The sequence below is a fragment of the Miscanthus floridulus genome, chromosome 10 (genome assembly GCF_019320115.1).
Source record: "Miscanthus floridulus cultivar M001 chromosome 10, ASM1932011v1, whole genome shotgun sequence".
Taxonomy (NCBI): domain Eukaryota; kingdom Viridiplantae; phylum Streptophyta; class Magnoliopsida; order Poales; family Poaceae; genus Miscanthus; species Miscanthus floridulus.
Genome location: NC_089589.1, coordinates 45,290,242 through 45,309,121, shown reverse-complemented (window position 1 = coordinate 45,309,121; position 18,880 = coordinate 45,290,242). Strand labels below are relative to the sequence as shown.

Here is an 18,880-nt window from a genome sequence, read left to right as displayed (position 1 = left end):
TGGTCCTGGTGATGAGGATCCGAGGCCTCTGCCTCACCTATCTGCTCAGGAGAAAGGCAATTCGAAGAAGACTACGATGAAGAAGCATAAGTTTGTAGATGCTGATACTAAGAGAGCAGTAGCAGTGGCAGCCGTCGCAGAGCGAGCGAAGAGAGGTGGAGCTAGGAGTGGTGTCTGTATTACTGATCAGCTATCACCAACTCAGAGGGCCACCATCGAGAGGGTTGAGAGTTGTCATTGTAGTCTAGCTAGGACTGTCATGCTTGGAGGATGGCATGTCGCTTTAAAGGAGAGTCAGCCTCAGGGGGAGACTGTTGAGTAGCAGACACAGCCAATAGGGCAATTAGAGGGTACCCAGTAGATAGAACAGACTAAGGAGGTAGAGCAGACCGAGGAGACAGAGCAGGTACCACAGCCATAGCTTCGACGCTCTGGTCGTACTCATACCTAGGTGACACAGAGGCCTGAGACATAGATGAGGGGTTCTCATCTGCTTCCCAGACCACAGGGTCCACCTCCAGTTACTCACCTTGACCTAAGGGCAGCCATAGCCAAACAGGTGCAGCAGCTCTGCTTCGTGCAATTTAAGGACTGGTTTCCATCGAGGCGGGATGAGCGTGCTTCAGAGCACTTTTATACAGTACTGCAAGAGGATTTCTAGCATGCATATCTTAATAGTGGAGTTGCCTTTAGATCTCAGAGAGTTTGCTCCATAGAGTCACATGTTACAGCAGTAGGCGAGCAGATCCGCCCTCACCTCTCATATCTGCCAGGGTTGACAGACCTTCTTGGATGGACTGGCCGCTATGTTCCATCATGGGTTCATGAGTTCTACTCTTCACTTTAGATTGACGTGGGGCACAGATTCATACACTTTGCATTCAGAGGCCATGACTACAGGCTCCAAAGCTCGAGGGTTAGAGAGATTCTTAGGATTCTAGAGTCACCCATTTGCCTTCATGAGGTTTGCTATGGTCAGACAGAGCATCCCAGATGCCCTCATGGCGGTCTTGTGCCTCCTACAGACCTTGTCAGACCATGCTTCATAGAGCCATTTAGCGAGGGGTCGAGTAGGACACCAAGAGACCTCACTCCTACAGCTTAGCTTCTTGACACTATTATGAGGAGGACTCTATTCCGGAGGATGGGTTACCATGAGGGTTTAAGTCGCATTCAGTTGTGGTTAGTGAATTCTCTGGTGTAGTAGACCGTATTTGATATTTGGGATGTCATTCTTTTAGAGATGGAGGATACACTGGCAGAGGGCTTCAGAGGTCACCGTCAGCTGGCATATGCTCACTGGATCACCTTCTTGATTCGAAAGGCAGTTACACAGAAGTCCCCAGAGATGATGGCTGAGTACACAGGTGCTACTACTGAGTTTCCTCCATATAACATGACTCAGATGCTCCACCACAGTAGTGCGAGGACACCTCACCAGCCGAGCCATCGCCTAGAGGTCCTAGAGATAGTAGCCCAGCAGGATGAGATCATTAGGGGCATTGCAGCGATAGAGGAAGAGCAGCTAGATGCTCAGCATGAGGGTGTGGTCAAGAGTGACCCTAGTGACAGTTCTGATAATGACTATCGGCCTATTCCTCAAATGCCTCCTCAACCACATGACAGAGAGGCCAGTGGCTCCAGCTCAGCACCACCACAACCACCGTAGACAGATCTAGCTCTTCTAGCAGTACTTGAGTGGATGAGGCAGGACTAGTCATGCTAGGCACAGGAGACCGTAGCTGCACTTGCATAGGTTCTGGCTCGACAGGACAAGTTCTAGAGGTAGTAGTAGGCCATGCAGCAGTAGCAGCTTATGATCCATTAATAGTTATGTGGTTTCATGTAGCATGTCTTTACTGCTATCGAGGCAGCTCCTCCACAGTCTACACCTCAGATCGGCTAGCCTGCCACCACTTTAGTGACTCCAGCTATATAGTCCAGTGGGCTTTAGAGTTAGGGATAGTTAGCTACTTAGTTTGCTTCACCTATAGGGCAGGTGTCCCAGTGGTTTGCTTTGCTAGTGATAGCCCAGGGTCCTCACTTCACTCCTATTGTTATGGGCTTCACTCCGCCTTAGAGCTCTTCAGGGCTAGTGGCTAACACCCCAGTATCTAGGAGTCTTGGTGTGACTTTTAGTGAGCTTATAGGGCAGCCTACACAGCTAGAGTTGTGAGTCCCTGTACCTACCACAGTTGCTCCAGTTACTAGGACTACTGAGATGCTCCCATCGTCTGTTGCATCATTAGAGCCACCTCCTACAGTGATACTTCTAGAGTCACAGGCCACACCAGTTCCTGAGCAGACCCAGACCGCTTCTCCTTCACTTCCAGCGATAGAGGGTCAGACTGCTCAGAGCTCTAGGTTAGAGGATGATGCTGCACAGTTTCAGATTTCTCACCACACCTCAGCGCCCGACTCATCTGCTCCTACCCTGCTGTCCGACCTTTAGGTTTTGGTGCTTGACGCCAAAGGGGGAGAGGGATAGAGTATGTTAGATCTAGGGGGAGCATATGATTTATTTCTTTTGGCTCTTTATGTGTGATACATTATGCATTCACGTTTATCTTCATGCATTATCTTATTTACATATGATTGTGATACTTATGTGACATGTGTGACATGTATGCTCTATACATTGATTTATATTTATATCATGTCACTTGGTATGCTCATTTGCTTTGCTTTCATGTTTTAACTCCGATTCAAATGAGCTTTACTTCTTGTACTCTTGCTGAATTCATATCTATTGAGTACACCATATTGGCTTGGGTCATATAAGCATGTCTAACTCCTTTGCTCTTATTATCAAAAGCTTATATGAACCAAGCATGTTAAAAACCTCATCTCTTTTACATACTCGAGGTTGTATTGTCATCAATCACCAAAAAGGGGGAGATTAAAAGCATCTAGGCCCCTAGTTGAGTTTTGGTGATTAATGACAATACGAGATTACTATGACTAATATGTGTTTTGTAGAGGCAATTTAAGTTAGGTTATGGTAATGGCAATTGATTGGGCAATCATGGTTGTCATGACCCTACGATGGAAATTGTTTTGGTTTTCAAAGGATGGACGACAAGGTTAAGGATGGACTAGTTTTAAGTATCGTTTAGTGTTGAAGAGACACTTAGAGTAGTTTAGGACTTTGTTTTTTCTTTGGCCATACTATTAAGGGGGGTATGGACTAGTAGCTTGACCTAGGTGAGTCTAGTGGGTTAGGTGTGGTGCACACTTGTCAAATCTAGCACTAGGTAGCTCTGGAGTAGCCCTAAGATCAATTGAAGTAAACTTCATTCACATATGATTTCAAGTTGGAAGTGAATGGAGGGTCAAATGACTGACCGGACGCTGGTCTGGTTGTGACTGAACGCTGAAGGGTGAGTCCGGTCAGTTCATTTGATCAACTGGAGCCGTCTGGTTGTGACCGGACACTGAGTGAAAAGTGACCAGACACTGGGTGCCAAAGTCTGGTCAACTCCAGAGAGGTTCTAGATAGGGAGATTCCTGATCGGACGCGTTCGATCAGTGCAGACCGGTCGCTGGTCAGGATCCAATAACTGACCGGACCCTGAACTACGAAGTGACCGAACTCTGGGTGTTAGCATCTGGTCAACATCAGTAAGGTTCCAGACAACGTTTTTCGTGACCGGACGCGTCCGGTTAGTGCTGACCGAACGCTGGTCAGAGTCCAATTAGAACTTAATGGCTCTTTCTAACACAGAGGCGGGGATAACTGACCGGAGCGTCTGGTCACCATGACCGGAGCATCCGGTCACCCCTTAGAGTGATGACTCAGCCTCCAAACGTTATGTTTTGAATGAGGGGGTATAAATACTTACTCCACTCATCCAAAGGAGGTCTCTTGCCCAGCCTAGTGAGGTGATTGAGATTTGAGAATCCAAGATTAAGGCCTCATTAGTGCAAAGAGAGTAGCAAGTGTGCATCCACCCTTCTCATTAGGCTTGTCGTGGTCAAGTGAGAGTTTGTGCTTGTTACTCTTGGTGATCACCATCACCTATATGGCTTGGTGGTGATTAGGAGTTTGGTGATCATCCGATGGAGCTTGTTGATGACCCAACTCAAATTGTGAGCGGTTGTGGGTGATTCACCACGATAGAGTGTCGAAAAATCAGCCCGTAGAGAGCACTTGATCCATGCGTGGATCAAGGGGGAGCTACACCCTTGCGCGGGTGCTCCAACGAGGACTAGTGGGGAGTGGCGACTCTCTGATACCTCGGCAAAACATCGCCGCATTCCTTTCTCTCTTTAATTTGAGCAATTTACTTTTGAGCAATTCATTTCAAGTCTTTACATTCCTAGAATTGCCATGCTAGAGTAGGATTAGAACTTAGGGTGCAAAACTTTTATGCGGTAGAACAATAGAAACACATTCTAGGTACAAGGGGTGAAGTGAGCAAAGTGTAGGGCTTAATTATTGCAAAGAATTTAGAATTAGCCCAATTCACCCCCCTTTTGGGCATCTTGATCCTTTCACAATGTGCTCCCACTATACATCTAGAGTGTAGTTATTCACATTTACCCTTACTTGTTTCTTTACCCACTCGATGCTAAATGCGAAGCCACCACTCACGTCAAACATAATTAGCCTTGCTCACCATTTCTTGTTTCTTTTCTCACCTGCCCAAATGTGTTGTCACCTTTCACCCACATCGTAATTAATCTTTACTCAACCTTTCTCAATTTTCCGTCTAATGCTTCCACCACTTACCCACAATTTAATTGATCTAGCTCATCATTTCTTGTTTCTTCCCCACTTCAACCTAAATACACTACCATCGTCCCCACATCCTAATAAATTCCCACCAATCCTTTCTTGTTTTTTCTTCTACTCAAGAACAACGGTGCCCCACTGCTCATCTTCAATCTAGTTAATGCCCACACACCCTTTCTCATTCCTTATCCCACTCAATCCAGATTGCATCGCCACCGCTCACCCTCAACCGAATTAATCCCGCTCACCCTTTTCTCGTTCTTGTCCCACCAAACCCAACTGATGTCCACTCACGCCCAATTAATCCCTACTCATCTTTTTCTTGTTTCTTTTCATAACCGAGCCCAAACTGGGCCCCACAACTCGCCCATAGTTTACGATCCCTAGTCACCCTTTCTTGTTTCTTCTCTTACTTATGTCTAAGTGCATTGGCACTGCTCACCAAATTCTAATAAAGCTACACCCACCGTTTTGTCTTTTCTTCTCCTACACGAATCTGACAATGCTCTCGCCGCTCACCCATAATAATATAATTAATCCTACTCACACTTTTCTTGTATCTACTACCACGCAGACCTAACTATGCTTCCACCGCTCACCCCAAGTATGTATAATTAACCCCCCATCCATTGTTTCTCCTATCTTCTCCCAATCAATCCCGACTACACCTCCATCGCTCACACCCATAGTTTGTTAGCTCCTTAGGCTCCTCTTCCACCCCAAAGAAGACCCTCCCGCATTCTTCACGAGTGAGTTCTTCATCAACTCCAGCCATCCCCTTCCGACTCCATCACCACCCTTATTGGCCAAGTGACTCAACCACTGCCCTCGCAGCGAGACATCTCCTCCTTCAACCTACATCGCCAACTGACCATTCTCCAACACAATGGTCGGAGTGTCTCAACTTTGCAACATCTTGCCCAAGCGGTCCAATCGATCTGTCGACCATCCCCTCAAGTTCATCTAATCAGGTAAATCTCCACTGCCAAACCCTAGATCCCCTATCCTTTTTTTTCCTTTTCTGAATTTGTGGTGATTCTTTTTTTTATTAGGAATAGGAACCATATGTGGTGATTTTTGTAATAGAAAATATGCTGAGCGCTCAAATAAGTTTTATTTGGACAAAGTTAACCTCTTGCCTTATCCGGCAGTAACAGTAGCTCACCAAGCTGTACCTTTGTGAGCATTGCACAATCAGAATCCACTTTGCCCTTTTGGGGTCAGAAGAACAAGACGATCTCAGTCTCCGAACAATCCTGCCCCTGTCCCTGCTGCAAAACGAGGTCGCCGTCTCGCCGATTCAATCAGTTGCAGGCCCCGAATTCTTGAGCTACTTTATCACTCACCGAGCATGAAGTCATAACCTGCTTGATTCTTGCATGTTCTTCTCTGGCTCAACTTGCTGCGGTGTTCGGATTCGTCAGATAACGGGACCCCACGGCGCTGGTTCCCGGCGGAGATGGATTCGGGCGCGGACACCGCCGGTGAGTTCCTCCGCTGCCGTACTGAGTACCTCGTGGCCGTTGATTTTGGTTCCTGCGGGGCCGTCACAAACTCAGGTGGTTGGCTGGCTGGCTCTGCTCGTGCAGGCGAGGCGTTCGACGAAATGCCCCAAGAGAAGAGGCGAAGATTTGACGCCGAGCGCGACTCGTCGCCGTGGGCGGGCCTCCAGGCTGACGCCCTGGGCGTCGTGCTCCGCTTCCTCCCCTGCCTCGCCGACCGCGCCAGGGTGCGGTCCGTGTGCCGCAACTGGCGCGCCGCCTCCCGCGGCCGCGGCGTGGTCCCGCCCCTGCCCGTGCTGGTGATGCCCAGGTTCAGGTTCGCCGGCATGACCCCCGGGGGCGTGCTGACGGCGACGGCGCGGCGCGCTTGGATGCCGTCGGAGGTGGATGCCGACCATGCCGACTGTGTGGGATCCTCTGATGCGTGGCTCGTAGGCGCCAGGCAGGCCGGCGGCGAGTGCTTCTTGGTGAATGCCTTCTCCCACGTGGTGCTCCATCTACCGCGCCTGGGCGATTCCGATCACAGCCATTGGGCCTGCTCACTGCGCAAAGTGGCGCTATCTGGTTCACCTGAGACGGGACCCAAGTGCATTGTGGCTGCTTTCGCGTTCTGCAGGTCCAAGCCTGAACTGGCGCTCTGGAGACCTGGGATGAAGGCATGGCGTGTTTGGCAGCATTCTTTGATTGCTGGGCATATCGATATGGCCTTCTATCAGGGGAGACTGTACATGCTCTGGAGATTCTCGCCATCCCTCTTCGTCTTTGAAATCGCAGAGGATGGGCATGGGGTCAAGTTCTCTCGTATGAAGGATTGTCTGCTGGAGAAGCTCCTCCCTACCCCTCTTGGGTCCAATCATGTATTGAGCTGCAACATGGTGGAGTGGCGCGGAAGACTGTTGTTGATCATCAGATACTATGGTGGTTACCAAGTCAGGCACAGAGTTCTTAAGGTTGAAGTGTTTGCGATGGACTTCAGCACGAAACCAATTAGCCTCACTGAGATCCACAGTTTTGGTGGCGACTGCATCTTTGTTGGTTCAGGCGGCTGCAAGTCCTTTCCTGCTGGTCACTACCGTGGAGTTGAAGGCGGCCTTATCTACTTTGTTCCTGATCATTACAACCCTCATGATGCATTTGTGTACAACATGAGAGATGGCAAGACAAGGCTCATTGTTGAGCCATTGCCTCGCCGCATTTGTGCACCAGTGCAGAGCCTCGGTTTCCCGGTGTGGTTGTTTCCTCCGGAGTAATCTCCGTCAGGCACGTCTGATGTACTGGGTGGTGGCTGGTGGTTGCTGCAGTGTGCTGTCAGAGATAATGTGTACTGTGATGCATTCTGTATTGCAACCCCATTTGTAGGAGAAATCTGTATCTTGTTCCCGGTTTCCTGCCTGTATGGTGAGGGATTGCCCAGTTGCAGGAGAACTGAGATCAGAGGAAGAACTCGATCTCTGCAATCAATGCTTATGTATGTGCCTCAAATGCTCGAAATGCAAGTATTTAATTGGCGCTTCTGATGGTATTTATCCCGTGTCTTTTTTCCTGTTGTACTGGTCTTAAGCTGCTGGTTTCCTTTGACTTGATAGTGGATACAGATCAAGCATGATGAAATATTCTGCTATTGTTAGTGGCGTGGTGTATCTTGGAGAGTGATATTAGTTCGTACTGTAAATGGTAACCAGTCAAAATGTGTTTAAATAGCCGTGAACTGTGAATCTGGATTACTTGCTTCTTTCTTGGTGAAACATGAGTGCCTGACACAGCCATGGTTCCTGCTGATCCAATAAGATGCAGCGTCTAGTTCTTTCTGTCCATGCCCCTCTGAAGTTTGCAATTGGCATCTTGTCTTGACGGTTCTCTTGAATCAATGTTTGTTTTGTTCTAGCGTTCATATTACCATGGACTTCAAATATTTTATGAAAATTATGCAAAAAAAAAAAGGACGTCTATGGAACTATTGAGCTATTTGAGAGTTACGACACCCAATTCAAATGTGTATCAGATATGGGAAGAACCGGATGAATTCAAATAAATGTGTACCAAGAAAAAGCCTTTTGACCTCCTCAACTTTTGTGACCGTTCGATTTTCCTCCTCATAAGATGAACCGGGTTTTCGACCCTTCCTAAATTTTTAAAATATTTTTTTCCACCTGCTGTTTTGATGAAAATTAAGAGAGATCAAAAAACTGATTTTGTAGATGAGAGTAGATCACAGAAGTTGAGCGAACCTAAAGGACTCTTTTCCTTCGCCAAAAGCCCAAAACCTGCTGCTCCCTGCCCGTGAAGCCCACTGGCGGCACCACCAGCACTCGGGCCAGGCCTAGGCGTGCGCGCCCGGGGCTACGAGTTGCTGCTATCTGGACCGAGCCTGCTTGTGTTTCGAGCTTGCGTAGTTTTACGCCAACGGCTAGCAGCACCCAGTAACTGCTTGTGGGGCCAAGCAGCTGGGCCAGCATGCGTGCTTCACCGGGTACGGGTACAAAGGCCTGTTCGTTTAGAGGAATCTAAATGAATCTAAAAAAAATTATAAGAAAAAAATACTATTTCGAATAAAAAAAGTGAATTAAGCCGAATTTAAGGGCACACAAACGGGGCCAAAGGCCACACTGCATGCACAATTTGCACAGCGATGACGTCAAACTCATAGCTAGCAGTAACCGAAAAAAGTAACCGTCGTATTCATTTTTAGATAATGGAATAAACATTTAGGTTCATTCTCATTCATAAGTAAGAAATCAGACCACATTATTAAAAATAAATTCTCACACCACATTTAAAGGAGGCTCACAAAAATAATAGGAAATCAGTCCATAATCCTAGACATAATGGACCATCCATAAGAGGAAAAAAGGCCAAAACGATGTCTCCATGGTCTGACAGGTCTTGTAGATATATTATTTTTTCTTCACCTCAGTGCAACTGACCTCAACACCGGAGCCAATTTGTACCTGAATAAGACCTGCAAAATTTTTTTGGTACTGTACTTGTCAAAAACAGTATCATTTCTAATGAGCCATAAGAACCAACAGGAAGCAACCACCCCTGCTAGTAGTACGCAGTGGGGGAATACCAAACACCGTATGGCAACGCATGCCAGAGAAATTTAGCATATTTACACTAAACAAAATAAGTGTTGAATACTCTCATAATTACTACAGAAGCAACAATAATATTTGCATCCTTGTCAATTTCTTTTAGCTAGGTTGTCTTTAGTTAGTATTAGGACCTTTTTTAAATCAAAGAAACATCTTAACTTTAACTTGTGTGTTACCGCGGTGTCATTAGTAATTAAGTATCCACTACTACAAAATTGATTTTATGAGGCACTGTCAAACATTAACATTGGCGGTCACAAAATCCAACCATCTTCTAAAATACCCAACCATCTTCTAAAATACCTGACGAAACGGAGACAGTCGTTTTATTTACGAAGACGGCTGTTTTACTTACGTCGACAGTCAAAAAAAAATGTCCAACTCGAAATATGGATCTACGGAGACGGTCTAAAATGTGAGTATCGGTAAATCATTTATGGATGCAGATATTTATAAGACATTCGCCACCAAAATCAGGCCCAGTCCCACCTTGACTACAGCACCCATTTTAGCCTTCGACCTGCACGCGCGATGGGAATGATTTCCGTGCCGATGCCGACAGGAGTTGCAGTGGCCACTCGTTTGAACCATGGTCGCACAGTGTCGTAACGCGTGGGCCCTACCCATTCCTATCCACCCAATGAGCCAGCCGAATGGAGAAATATCTCGCTCTCTGTCTCTCTCGTACACCAACTCCACCTCCAGCGCGCTTCATCTAACTTCACCGCGCCCCCTCCACCTCCACAGCGCTCCCTCCAACTCCACTTCCACCATTCTCCGTCCACCTCCACCTCCGATAGGGCCTCACGCAGATCAGGCACCCGACAGCGACGCGCGCGCGCGGAGGACCCGCCAGCGGCGCGGCACTCGAGACTTGGCGGCGACGTAGCGTGCACGACCCGACCAGATCCAAGGAGACAGCGAGCGGGGGCCCGACCCCAGTGGTGGCTCGTGAGGGCATGGCCCTAGCAGCACTTCTCCTCGGTGCGAGCAAATCCAGCAGTGGGCGGCTCTTCCGGCAACGGCACGGCGGTGGCGGGTCTCCGAACTGGTGGTCGTGGCTCGGATCCGACAAGGAGCGCCCAGATCCAGCGGCCGTGGCTTGGATCTGGTGAGCAGCGGCGACGCTGCATCGATGGGCTCGGTGGGCCTCGTGGATGGTCTCTCGATCGGTTTTCTTTTTTTGTTTTTTGAACTAGTAACGTAGGTGGGCATTTTGACCTCCTGCAAAAATATCTATTAACTGACGCGGGCTGCTTAGGGGAGCCACCTCCGTTAATGGGCATTAAAAAAGGCGGGCACCTTAACATGACCAGCTCGGTTAAGGCCGGTCTCAGTGGGGGTTTCATCTCTCAGTTTTTAACACACCTATATTTTGGAAACAGTGCAGAAGAGTTTCATCCCCATGAAATTCTCTCTACTCCCATGAAACTTTTATCTTTTCTCTTCATCAAGACAGTGCCATGTCAGCATATTTAATGCCCATGAAACTCTATGAAATCTCCATTGAGACTGGCCTAACGGATTAACTTTGGGCAAAGCGTTCGTCTTCGTAGGTCTGCATTGATGCATACCTTTCACAGAGGCAGACGCTTTGCCTCTGTGAAAGGTAATGTCCACCTCAGAAAAGTATTATGTATTAGTCATATGTACACCGACCTAACTATAAGACTACCACTTTTACTTAAAGGTCCATACGATAGTATCCTTCATTGATTGTAAATTTACATCCATAATAGTTGCAATCACATTATTCCATGCCAGCAATGTATTTCCAATCAGCGGCCTGCTAAAAGAGACATTAAGGGGACTGTACGTGCTGAATACTTCGGCCATTGTTGCATGTTTTTTTGTGAACTATGTTGATCAAGTTCGGGAATTTGCGGCTTAAGGGTTGGTTCCCTAACCAAGTATATCTTCCCGAACCTGATGTGAGGACTGTCCATTAAGTTGAACCTCACCAAATCCAAAAACTAATCCTTCACGCCAGTAAGCCCATCCAAAAGTGAGAACCCCTAGCTTTCCTCTTAACTTGGGAAAGTGCTTTATCTTTAATGTTCTTATTTCATTATAATTCCTACCACATTTCATCTTCATTACAATGTTTGTATAACGATTTATTGAGTAGGCACTTATTCTATAAAACTAGATTTTGAATTCCTAACCCTCCTTGTTCCCTAGGTTGGCACGCTAAACCCCATTTTATAGGTCTATATTTTTTCTAGTGCTAATCATTTTACCAAAAAAAAATATTGATCTATAATATTCTATTTTCTTGAGAACCCCTCTAGGTACCTCGAAAAAGAGAACAGATATATTGGTAAGCTGGACAACATGGAATTGAATAGAACAAGCTTGCCACCGAGCACCGACTGATAGAAACTTACTCTTCCAACAATAAAGTCTTTTCTCAATTCTTTCTTCATTAATCCTCTAGTCTTTATTATTTAATTTTCTAAAATTCATAGGTGTTCCTAGATATTGAAACGGATAGGATCCTACTTTACATCCAAAGAGTTGTGAATATTGAGCTTCACATTCTTTTGCTTGCTCAAAGTAGAAGACCTCACTCTTAAAAAAAATATTTTTAGATTCGATAATTGTACAAAAGTACAAAGGTGCAACTTCATATATACCTTTTGTTTGTTCAATATCATGGCCCATAAAAATAATTGTGCCATTTGCATATTACAAAATTGATAAACCATATTCTATATGAGATGAGGCACAATCCCTTTTATCTGATCATCCTCTTTGCCTCTCACAATAATGATCACTCACATGTCCGCCACTATATTAAATAGTATGGGGACAATTGATCACCTTGTCTGAGCCCTTTCCTGGAAATACAGTCCTAGTTGATCTTTCACTTTTATACCAACATTCCCTCCTTGTACCAAACCTTGTATCCAGTTGCACCAAATTGGAGAACCCCTTTCTTGCAAAAAGTCCCATTTTACCTTACCATAAGTCTTTTCGAAGTCAATTTTAAATAAAACCCTATTAAGTTTTTTTTATGCAATTTGTGGGATGTTTCACATAGAACTATGGCTCGCACCATGATATTCCTGCCAGGGAGGAATGCCATTTGTGTAGTCTAACTACTTTTTGCGCGACCTTCATAATTATATTAGGGTACATTATTGGTGAAGATTTTAAAACTTACATTTAACAGACAGATTGGCATATATGTTGTGTTTCGCTTCACTATATTTTGGGAGAAGAATAACTATGCCGAATGTAGAGGTAAGGTGTCCCTATGGAAATCCTCAAACAAAGCCATCAAGTCTCATTTAGTTACATTCCAGAAAGTTTGATAAAACACTGGCGGGAACCCATCGGGTCTTGAGGCAGCATTATTTTTTATTTGATTTACCGCCTCTTTAATCTCTATAGTTAAAGCTTGTATAGTGGTTTTAGGGAATAACAATTTCCATTCAGTACTGACTAAAATTCTATCTAGCTTCTCAAAAGTTGGGATTTGTAGGTTATTTGCCCAAGTAAACTGTCTACCTAATAGATCCAATTCCGTAAGGTTGAAGCCATTGATAATTGCATTAAAAACAAAAGGCCATCTGTCGTTGTATCCTAAGTTATTTTTCTTAGATGGTTCTCTTATGATATTAAAATCACCACCTATAACAACAGGTAAGGTTTCTTTCGCACATAAGAGAGACAACTCCCATAAGAGCATTAATTATTGTTGTGTGGCACCATAACAAGAAACTAATACGCATTTGGATGCTGTCTCTATTGCAAATCTTGAATTTTATAAAGAACTCCGTTCTTCTATCTCACCGATGTCAAAAGTTTGTAGGCTAATGCCTAGAATCATACCATCAGATCGTCCTTGGGCAGGTTTTATAATGCCACAAAACACTTTTAAGAAAAGTTTCCCAGCACAAAGATTTTTAAGAAAAGTTTCTGAGCATTCGCTCTTGCTTGTTTCTAATAAGACAATAAAATCTAGGCTTTTTTGGATAGTTAAATATGACATAAACTTAAACTTCTTAGTGTCAAAACTAAGGCCATGTTCGGCTTACCCCATATTCGGCTTGTTCGGCTTCTTTTTCAGCCGGAACAGTGTTTTTCTCTCACAACAATTCAGCCGGAACAATGTTTTTCAGCCAGTTTCAGCCAAGTTTCAGACCAGCGAACGGGGCCTTAGTTTTGACAGATCTGCCCTTTGTTAAAAAAACTTGAACAACATATGTGGGAAGGACCAATCAGGGAGACTCGCTTAGGGTTGCTCTAGGGTCTGCAAGGCCGTCTAGAACACCTAAAACCTCCGTCGAGAAGCTTGTAGAACAGCAGGTGTCGGTGTTTCGTACAAGCACCGGCAAGTAAATTTATAATAATACGCGTTAGGCTCGGATGGTGCGCTAAAGGACACAAGATTTATACTGGTTCGGGCTGAATATCCCTACGTCCAGTTTGTTGTTGCTCGTGTTATTAGCACCGTGAATGGTTCGTAGTAGGGGATACAAACGATCGAGAGAGGGACAGGTCCCAAGTCTCTGATGGAAGGGTCGAAAGGAGGCTAAGAGCTTTGTAGCAGCTTGACTGTGTGGGCGTGTTGTGTTGTTCGGTCCCCCTGGTTGGAGGAAGCGCATCCCCTTTTATAGATGAAGGGGACGACTTTACAAGGGTGATGACTTAGGATGCGTACTCCACCTAGCCTTGTGGCTCACGTCTACCCAGCTCGGTTACCCATTCTAATGGGTGTGAAAGGATGATAAGCGCCTACAATACTGTCGATGCCCCTGTAGAATGTCAGGATGTTTGCAGAATACTGCCCTGCGCAGGGTATGGGCCGCAGTACAGTGGTTTTGACTTATGAACCTTGCCCAGTCTTGCTCCGCACGCCCTCTGGCTCCTATGAGTCTCTGTCGGAGGGATGCGGGGTCGGGGTCCGGAGTAGCGCTGTGGGCAAGGTCCTTTGATTGGGTGGACCCGAGGGGTTGGGAAGCGGGCGCCGCTCCCTTGGGTCCATAACGTGGTGACGGCATGTCCGTCCTTCGTGGAGATCACAAATCCTTTTCTAGAGTGTAGTGGTTGTCATATATCTTCGTCGGGTTTCGTGTCCCAGAGCTGAAGGTGGCGCCTATAACTCTACAGGGCGAAGAGCATGCGCCTACGATACCTTTTGGGCTCTGCGGCGCCCGGAAGGGTCTAAAGCACCCGTCTAGTCGTTCCCTGGCAGTACCTTTCCTACCGGGGCGTAGGGTATGGTCCTTGAAGCCGCGGTTGACCCGAACGTCTTGTCTTGCTCTGTACCCATCATCATGAGGGAACGAAGGAGAGGTTATCAGGTAAGATGAAACCAGTCTTTGGACATCGAACGGGGCGAGGTTCGTCTTTGGTCGTCGGGCGAGACAGAGTCCAGTCCTTATCCCTTGGGCATGACCGAGCCCACCCCTCGGGGGTCGGGCAGGGCGAAGTCTATCCCTCAACCCTCGGGTGAGGCGGGGCTAGCCTAAAGGCGTCGGGCAAGACGAAGACTAGCCCTTAGCCTTCGGGCGAGGCGGGGCTAGCCTAAAGGCGTCGGGCGAGACGGAGACTAGCCCTTAGCCTTCGGGCGAGGCGGGGCTAGCCTAAAGGCGTCGAGCGAGATAGAGACTAGCCCTTAGCCCTCGGGCGAGGCGGGCTAGCCTAAAGGCGTCGGGCGAGATGGAACCAAACTTCCGTTAGTCGGGCAAGGAACGTAGCGGCGCCCTTGTCCGTCCAGAAGTTTTTAACGTTCGATGGTTATTGGTTCCACCTCCTGGGGTACCCTATTATTAGGTCCCCGACAGTAGCCCCTGAGCCTCCGGGTGATTTGGATAGAATCGCTTGGGGGTGTTCTCGATTTCGTCGGAGTTACATTGCCGGAGGGTGCGCGCGAGCGCACCCGATGGGTGTAGCCCCCGAGCCCCCGGGTGATTCGAGTAGGGTCGCCTGGGGGGTTGTATCGGACCCTTTGTGGGTAAGGCTGAAGGACTTAGTTTTTCGCCAACTGGATATTTTTTCGAGGGGGTCGTAGTATCCCGTTCGCGGGGATCTCATTCAGAGCTGACCTAACTGGGGCTTGACCGTGGATCGAGATCCCAGTAATGCTTGCGCCCTTGATTTCAGATCGTTTGTGGATCCGTCCTCAGTTGGGCCGGCCGCCGAGCTTCTGGGCCCTAGGTGGGCCAAGGAGAAAAAAGTCCCCGTGACCTGTGTTTCCCAGATGGGTAGAGAGTTCGGATTCGCCTGGGGAAGGTGAACCATCCATCGTGATTTTTGGTGGGATGGATAGGGACTGCAGGCGCGTGTCCCGCGACGTAACGTGGCGGTGCGCGTGGTAGGCCCGTAGATCGAGGCGGATGGTTGCCCTTCTCGCGTCCGTTGCCCCATTAAAACCACGGGGTTCGCCCCCAAGGTTCCATATTTTGCTCCCTTGCCTTTGCGTCTGAGACATCCGCCGCCAATCGCCCCAGCCTCCTGCGCTCGCACCGCCACCGTCGATCGGCTTGCATCCGTGTTGCAGCCACCGTCAAGCTTGCGCCTACCTTCTCCCCAATCGCTTTAATGGAGTTGTGGGGTAGATCTAGCATCACCTCTCGGCGTTTGGAGGGCCTTGTCTACCGTGGCCTTCTCCGTCCATTGTCTGCCGTCCAGGAGTGGCTGATACCTGGTGACGAGGGTGAGCCGGCGCCGCCCGAAGGGTATGTCGTATCTTTCGCCATCTTCCATGAGCGGGGATTTGTGGTACCTGTGCATAGATTCCTTCGGGGGCTGCTAGATTATTATGAGGTGGAGCTGCAACATCTTACTCCCAATGGGGTTCAACATATGGCGGCGTTTGTTGCCCTGTGTGAGGGTTTCCTGGGGATCGATCCCCATTTTGATCTGTGGCGGTATTTCTTTACCGTCAGTTTGTCGAAGAGGAAGATTGGGGGGAAGGATGTGAGCATGCCGATGGGATGCGCCAGTGTTCATCTGCGCCATACCCGGTCGAGGGGTTACCCGTTCATGCGTCTGGCGACTTCTAACAAGGGATGGCACTTGCAGTGGTTTTATGTCAGGGATGATGTGAGTGCCACCCTGCCAAGGTACACCGGGCACCTAATCAAAGAGGCTCCGGAGTCATGGGCTTGGGGTGTCCAGTTCAAAGACAAGAAACACCTTTCTGACCTTCTTTCTGCCCTCCAAGTTCTGAAGGAACGGAGCGTAAAGGAGGCGGGGATTATCGGTGCCTATCATGCGAGGAGGGTGGCGCCGCTGATGGCGCGCACGCTGCCCCTGCATCGGATGATGCCCGGGGTGTCGTTCGAGGGGACGGTGCTTGTTGACGAGGCGCTCCCTTTCTCTGAAGTGGCGCAGTGCATTAAGGAGGCGACAGAGCCGACGAAGGATTTCGCAGGTGACATCCTCGACATTGTGTATCCGGTGCCCGAACATCCCCCAATGCGGCCGGAACCTGGGTTCTTCGAATTCGTAAGCCGTCTTCTCCCGTGCTCTTTCTTTTTCCTAAATCTCCATTTTTTGATACTCACTTTTGCGACGTTGGGACCAGCCGGGGGGGGGGGGGGCTAGTCTTCAAAGACAGTCCGGTTCTGCTGCCAAAGGACAAGGCCGTGGCAGTGGCGAATCGACTCACGGCCGAGCGGGACAAGAATGCAAGGGAGCAGATGAAGATGAAGAAACGACTGAAGCAGGAGGCACGGGATCAGGGAGAGGACGTGAGCAGTGGTGATGACGACGACGATGACGACGAGGTAGCCGTCGATGTGGATTGGGGTGTCCTAGAGGACGAGTACACGCTGACAAGTGCCCACCCATCCGTGCAGGGACCCTTCCCGTTCCACGCGGAGGGAAGTGAGTTGGTGGAGGCTAGAAAGTCTGCCGCTTCGCACGGCGTGCTGGCCGAGGATCGGTGGATGGGGGAAGGCGGGCCTGCCGCCGATGACCCCGAGGTGATGGTGGAGGGGAGTGGCTCTAGTGCCGCGCCCCATGAGACGGTGGAGGGGAGTGGCTCTGGTGCCGCGCCCCATGAGACGGTGGAGATGAGCCCCCCTGTTTTAGAGCAAGGGGCAGGCTCGAAACGGTCCCGCCCAGACAAGTCGAGGCATGGATCTGGGGATCCGTCCCCAAAATGCTTCCGCCGGCCGAAGGCGTCAGTGTAAGCCGCTAATTCCCTTGTTTTCATCATTTTTTTCCCTTTCTATTTTGACCTAATGGCTTTTACCTTTGTGTAGGCTCTTGCGGACGGGCCACTCCCTGGGGCTAGCGCCCAAGAAGAGCCTCGCCATTCAGGTGGGACGGATGGCGCTGCCCGACGTCGCCCCTATTTCGGGCAGGAGTGGTGCCGATGTTGGAGCCATGTTGGCTGATTCGATGGTGCCTATGGTGGCGCCCGCGCCCTCGGTGGTTGCTGAGCAGGCGGCATCTTCCGTGGCGGGTGTGGTGCCTAGGGGCGCAGTGCAGTCTGTGCCGCCGGAGACCTAGGTGGAAGTGGCCACGGCCGTACCAAGCCCGGTGGGGCTAGATGTTGCCGTGATGGCGTCCAAGGGGGGGGGGGGCGCAGTTGATGCCATTGGCGGCCCAGGCCGTGGCGGACGAGGCGGGCCAGATGGAGGTGGACATGGCTGGAGGGTCAACGAGCATGGCGGTGGTGCCGCATAGGATCAGGAGGGAGCCGCCCCTAGCCCCTTTGTCGGGAGGCAGCTGCTCCCCCGTGCGGGGGGAGCCGCCACTCCAGTGGATGGCCGCCTAGGATCCGACATCGGCTCTTTTCTCGCTCGACGATCATGCCGAGAGTATGGATTGGGAGGGTCTTGACGTCGGGATCTCGACCATGCTGGACACCCTGGACCAGGCCAGAGGAGCCCTGCGTGAGATAGTTATCCCTACTACCCAGGTATTCACTTGGTTTTCTTCTTTCTTCGCATGTTTTTGTGTTTTCGTATTTCTGATACCGGCCTTCTTCAAATTCTTGTTGCTCGTAGTCGGAATAAATCCCGATTCCTCCGTGAGCAGAAGGCGGAGTGGGATCACCTCATCGAGGAGGCCCGGCTGTGAGGAGATGTGGGTGCATAGCTTGCTGCCGCCCAGCAGCGGGAGGTCTAGGCGCGTCAGGACGTGGAGGATGCCCACGGGATGTTTGAGGACTTGTCGGCGACGACAAAGCTGGATGAGGAGGAGATCGCCAGGCTCCAAAAGGAGTGAGACAAGCTACTGCAGAAGAATGCCGCTGCTAGTGAGAAAGCCAGCAAGCTCCTGGCGGAGCTACAGACAGAGCGGGACCTCAAGCTGAAGGCTGAGGAGAGGTCCACGACGTTGCAGGAGAAGGCGAACCAGGATGCCGTAGTGATCGAGCGGACGACCTGAGAGCGCGACGAAGCACGTCGGGAGGCCAAGGCACGCCAGACGGATCTTGGAGTCGAGGTGACCCGACGGTTGGATGCCGAGGAAGTTTCTGCCAGTTTGCGCACCGATCTTGCCGAGGCGCGGTGGCTTCTTCAAGCTGAAGGTGATGAATATGATCGCCTATCCCTCGTCGTTCTAGCGGTATGCGATAACCT

General features: G+C 49.1%; 1 protein-coding gene across 1 annotated transcript; it reads left to right on the top strand.

Moving 5' to 3' along the window:
* Positions 1–5,963: 5,963 nt before the first annotated feature.
* LOC136490143 (uncharacterized) lies at positions 5,964–7,930 on the top strand. Its single transcript, XM_066486626.1, has 3 exons — positions 5,964–6,018; positions 6,160–6,219; positions 6,325–7,930. Exons 2-3 carry the CDS (start codon positions 6,195–6,197, stop codon positions 7,485–7,487), a joined length of 1,188 nt encoding a protein of 395 aa, XP_066342723.1. The 5' UTR covers positions 5,964–6,018; positions 6,160–6,194; the 3' UTR covers positions 7,488–7,930.
* The last annotated feature ends 10,950 nt before the right edge of the window (positions 7,931–18,880 follow it).

Coding starts and splice junctions, on each gene's coding strand:
- LOC136490143 (XM_066486626.1), top strand. CDS start 6,195: ATGGATTCGGGCGCGGACACCGCCG. Junction 6,220..6,324: donor TTCGGGCGCGGACACCGCCG/GTGAGTTCCTCC, acceptor CTGCTCGTGCAG/GCGAGGCGTTCGACGAAATG.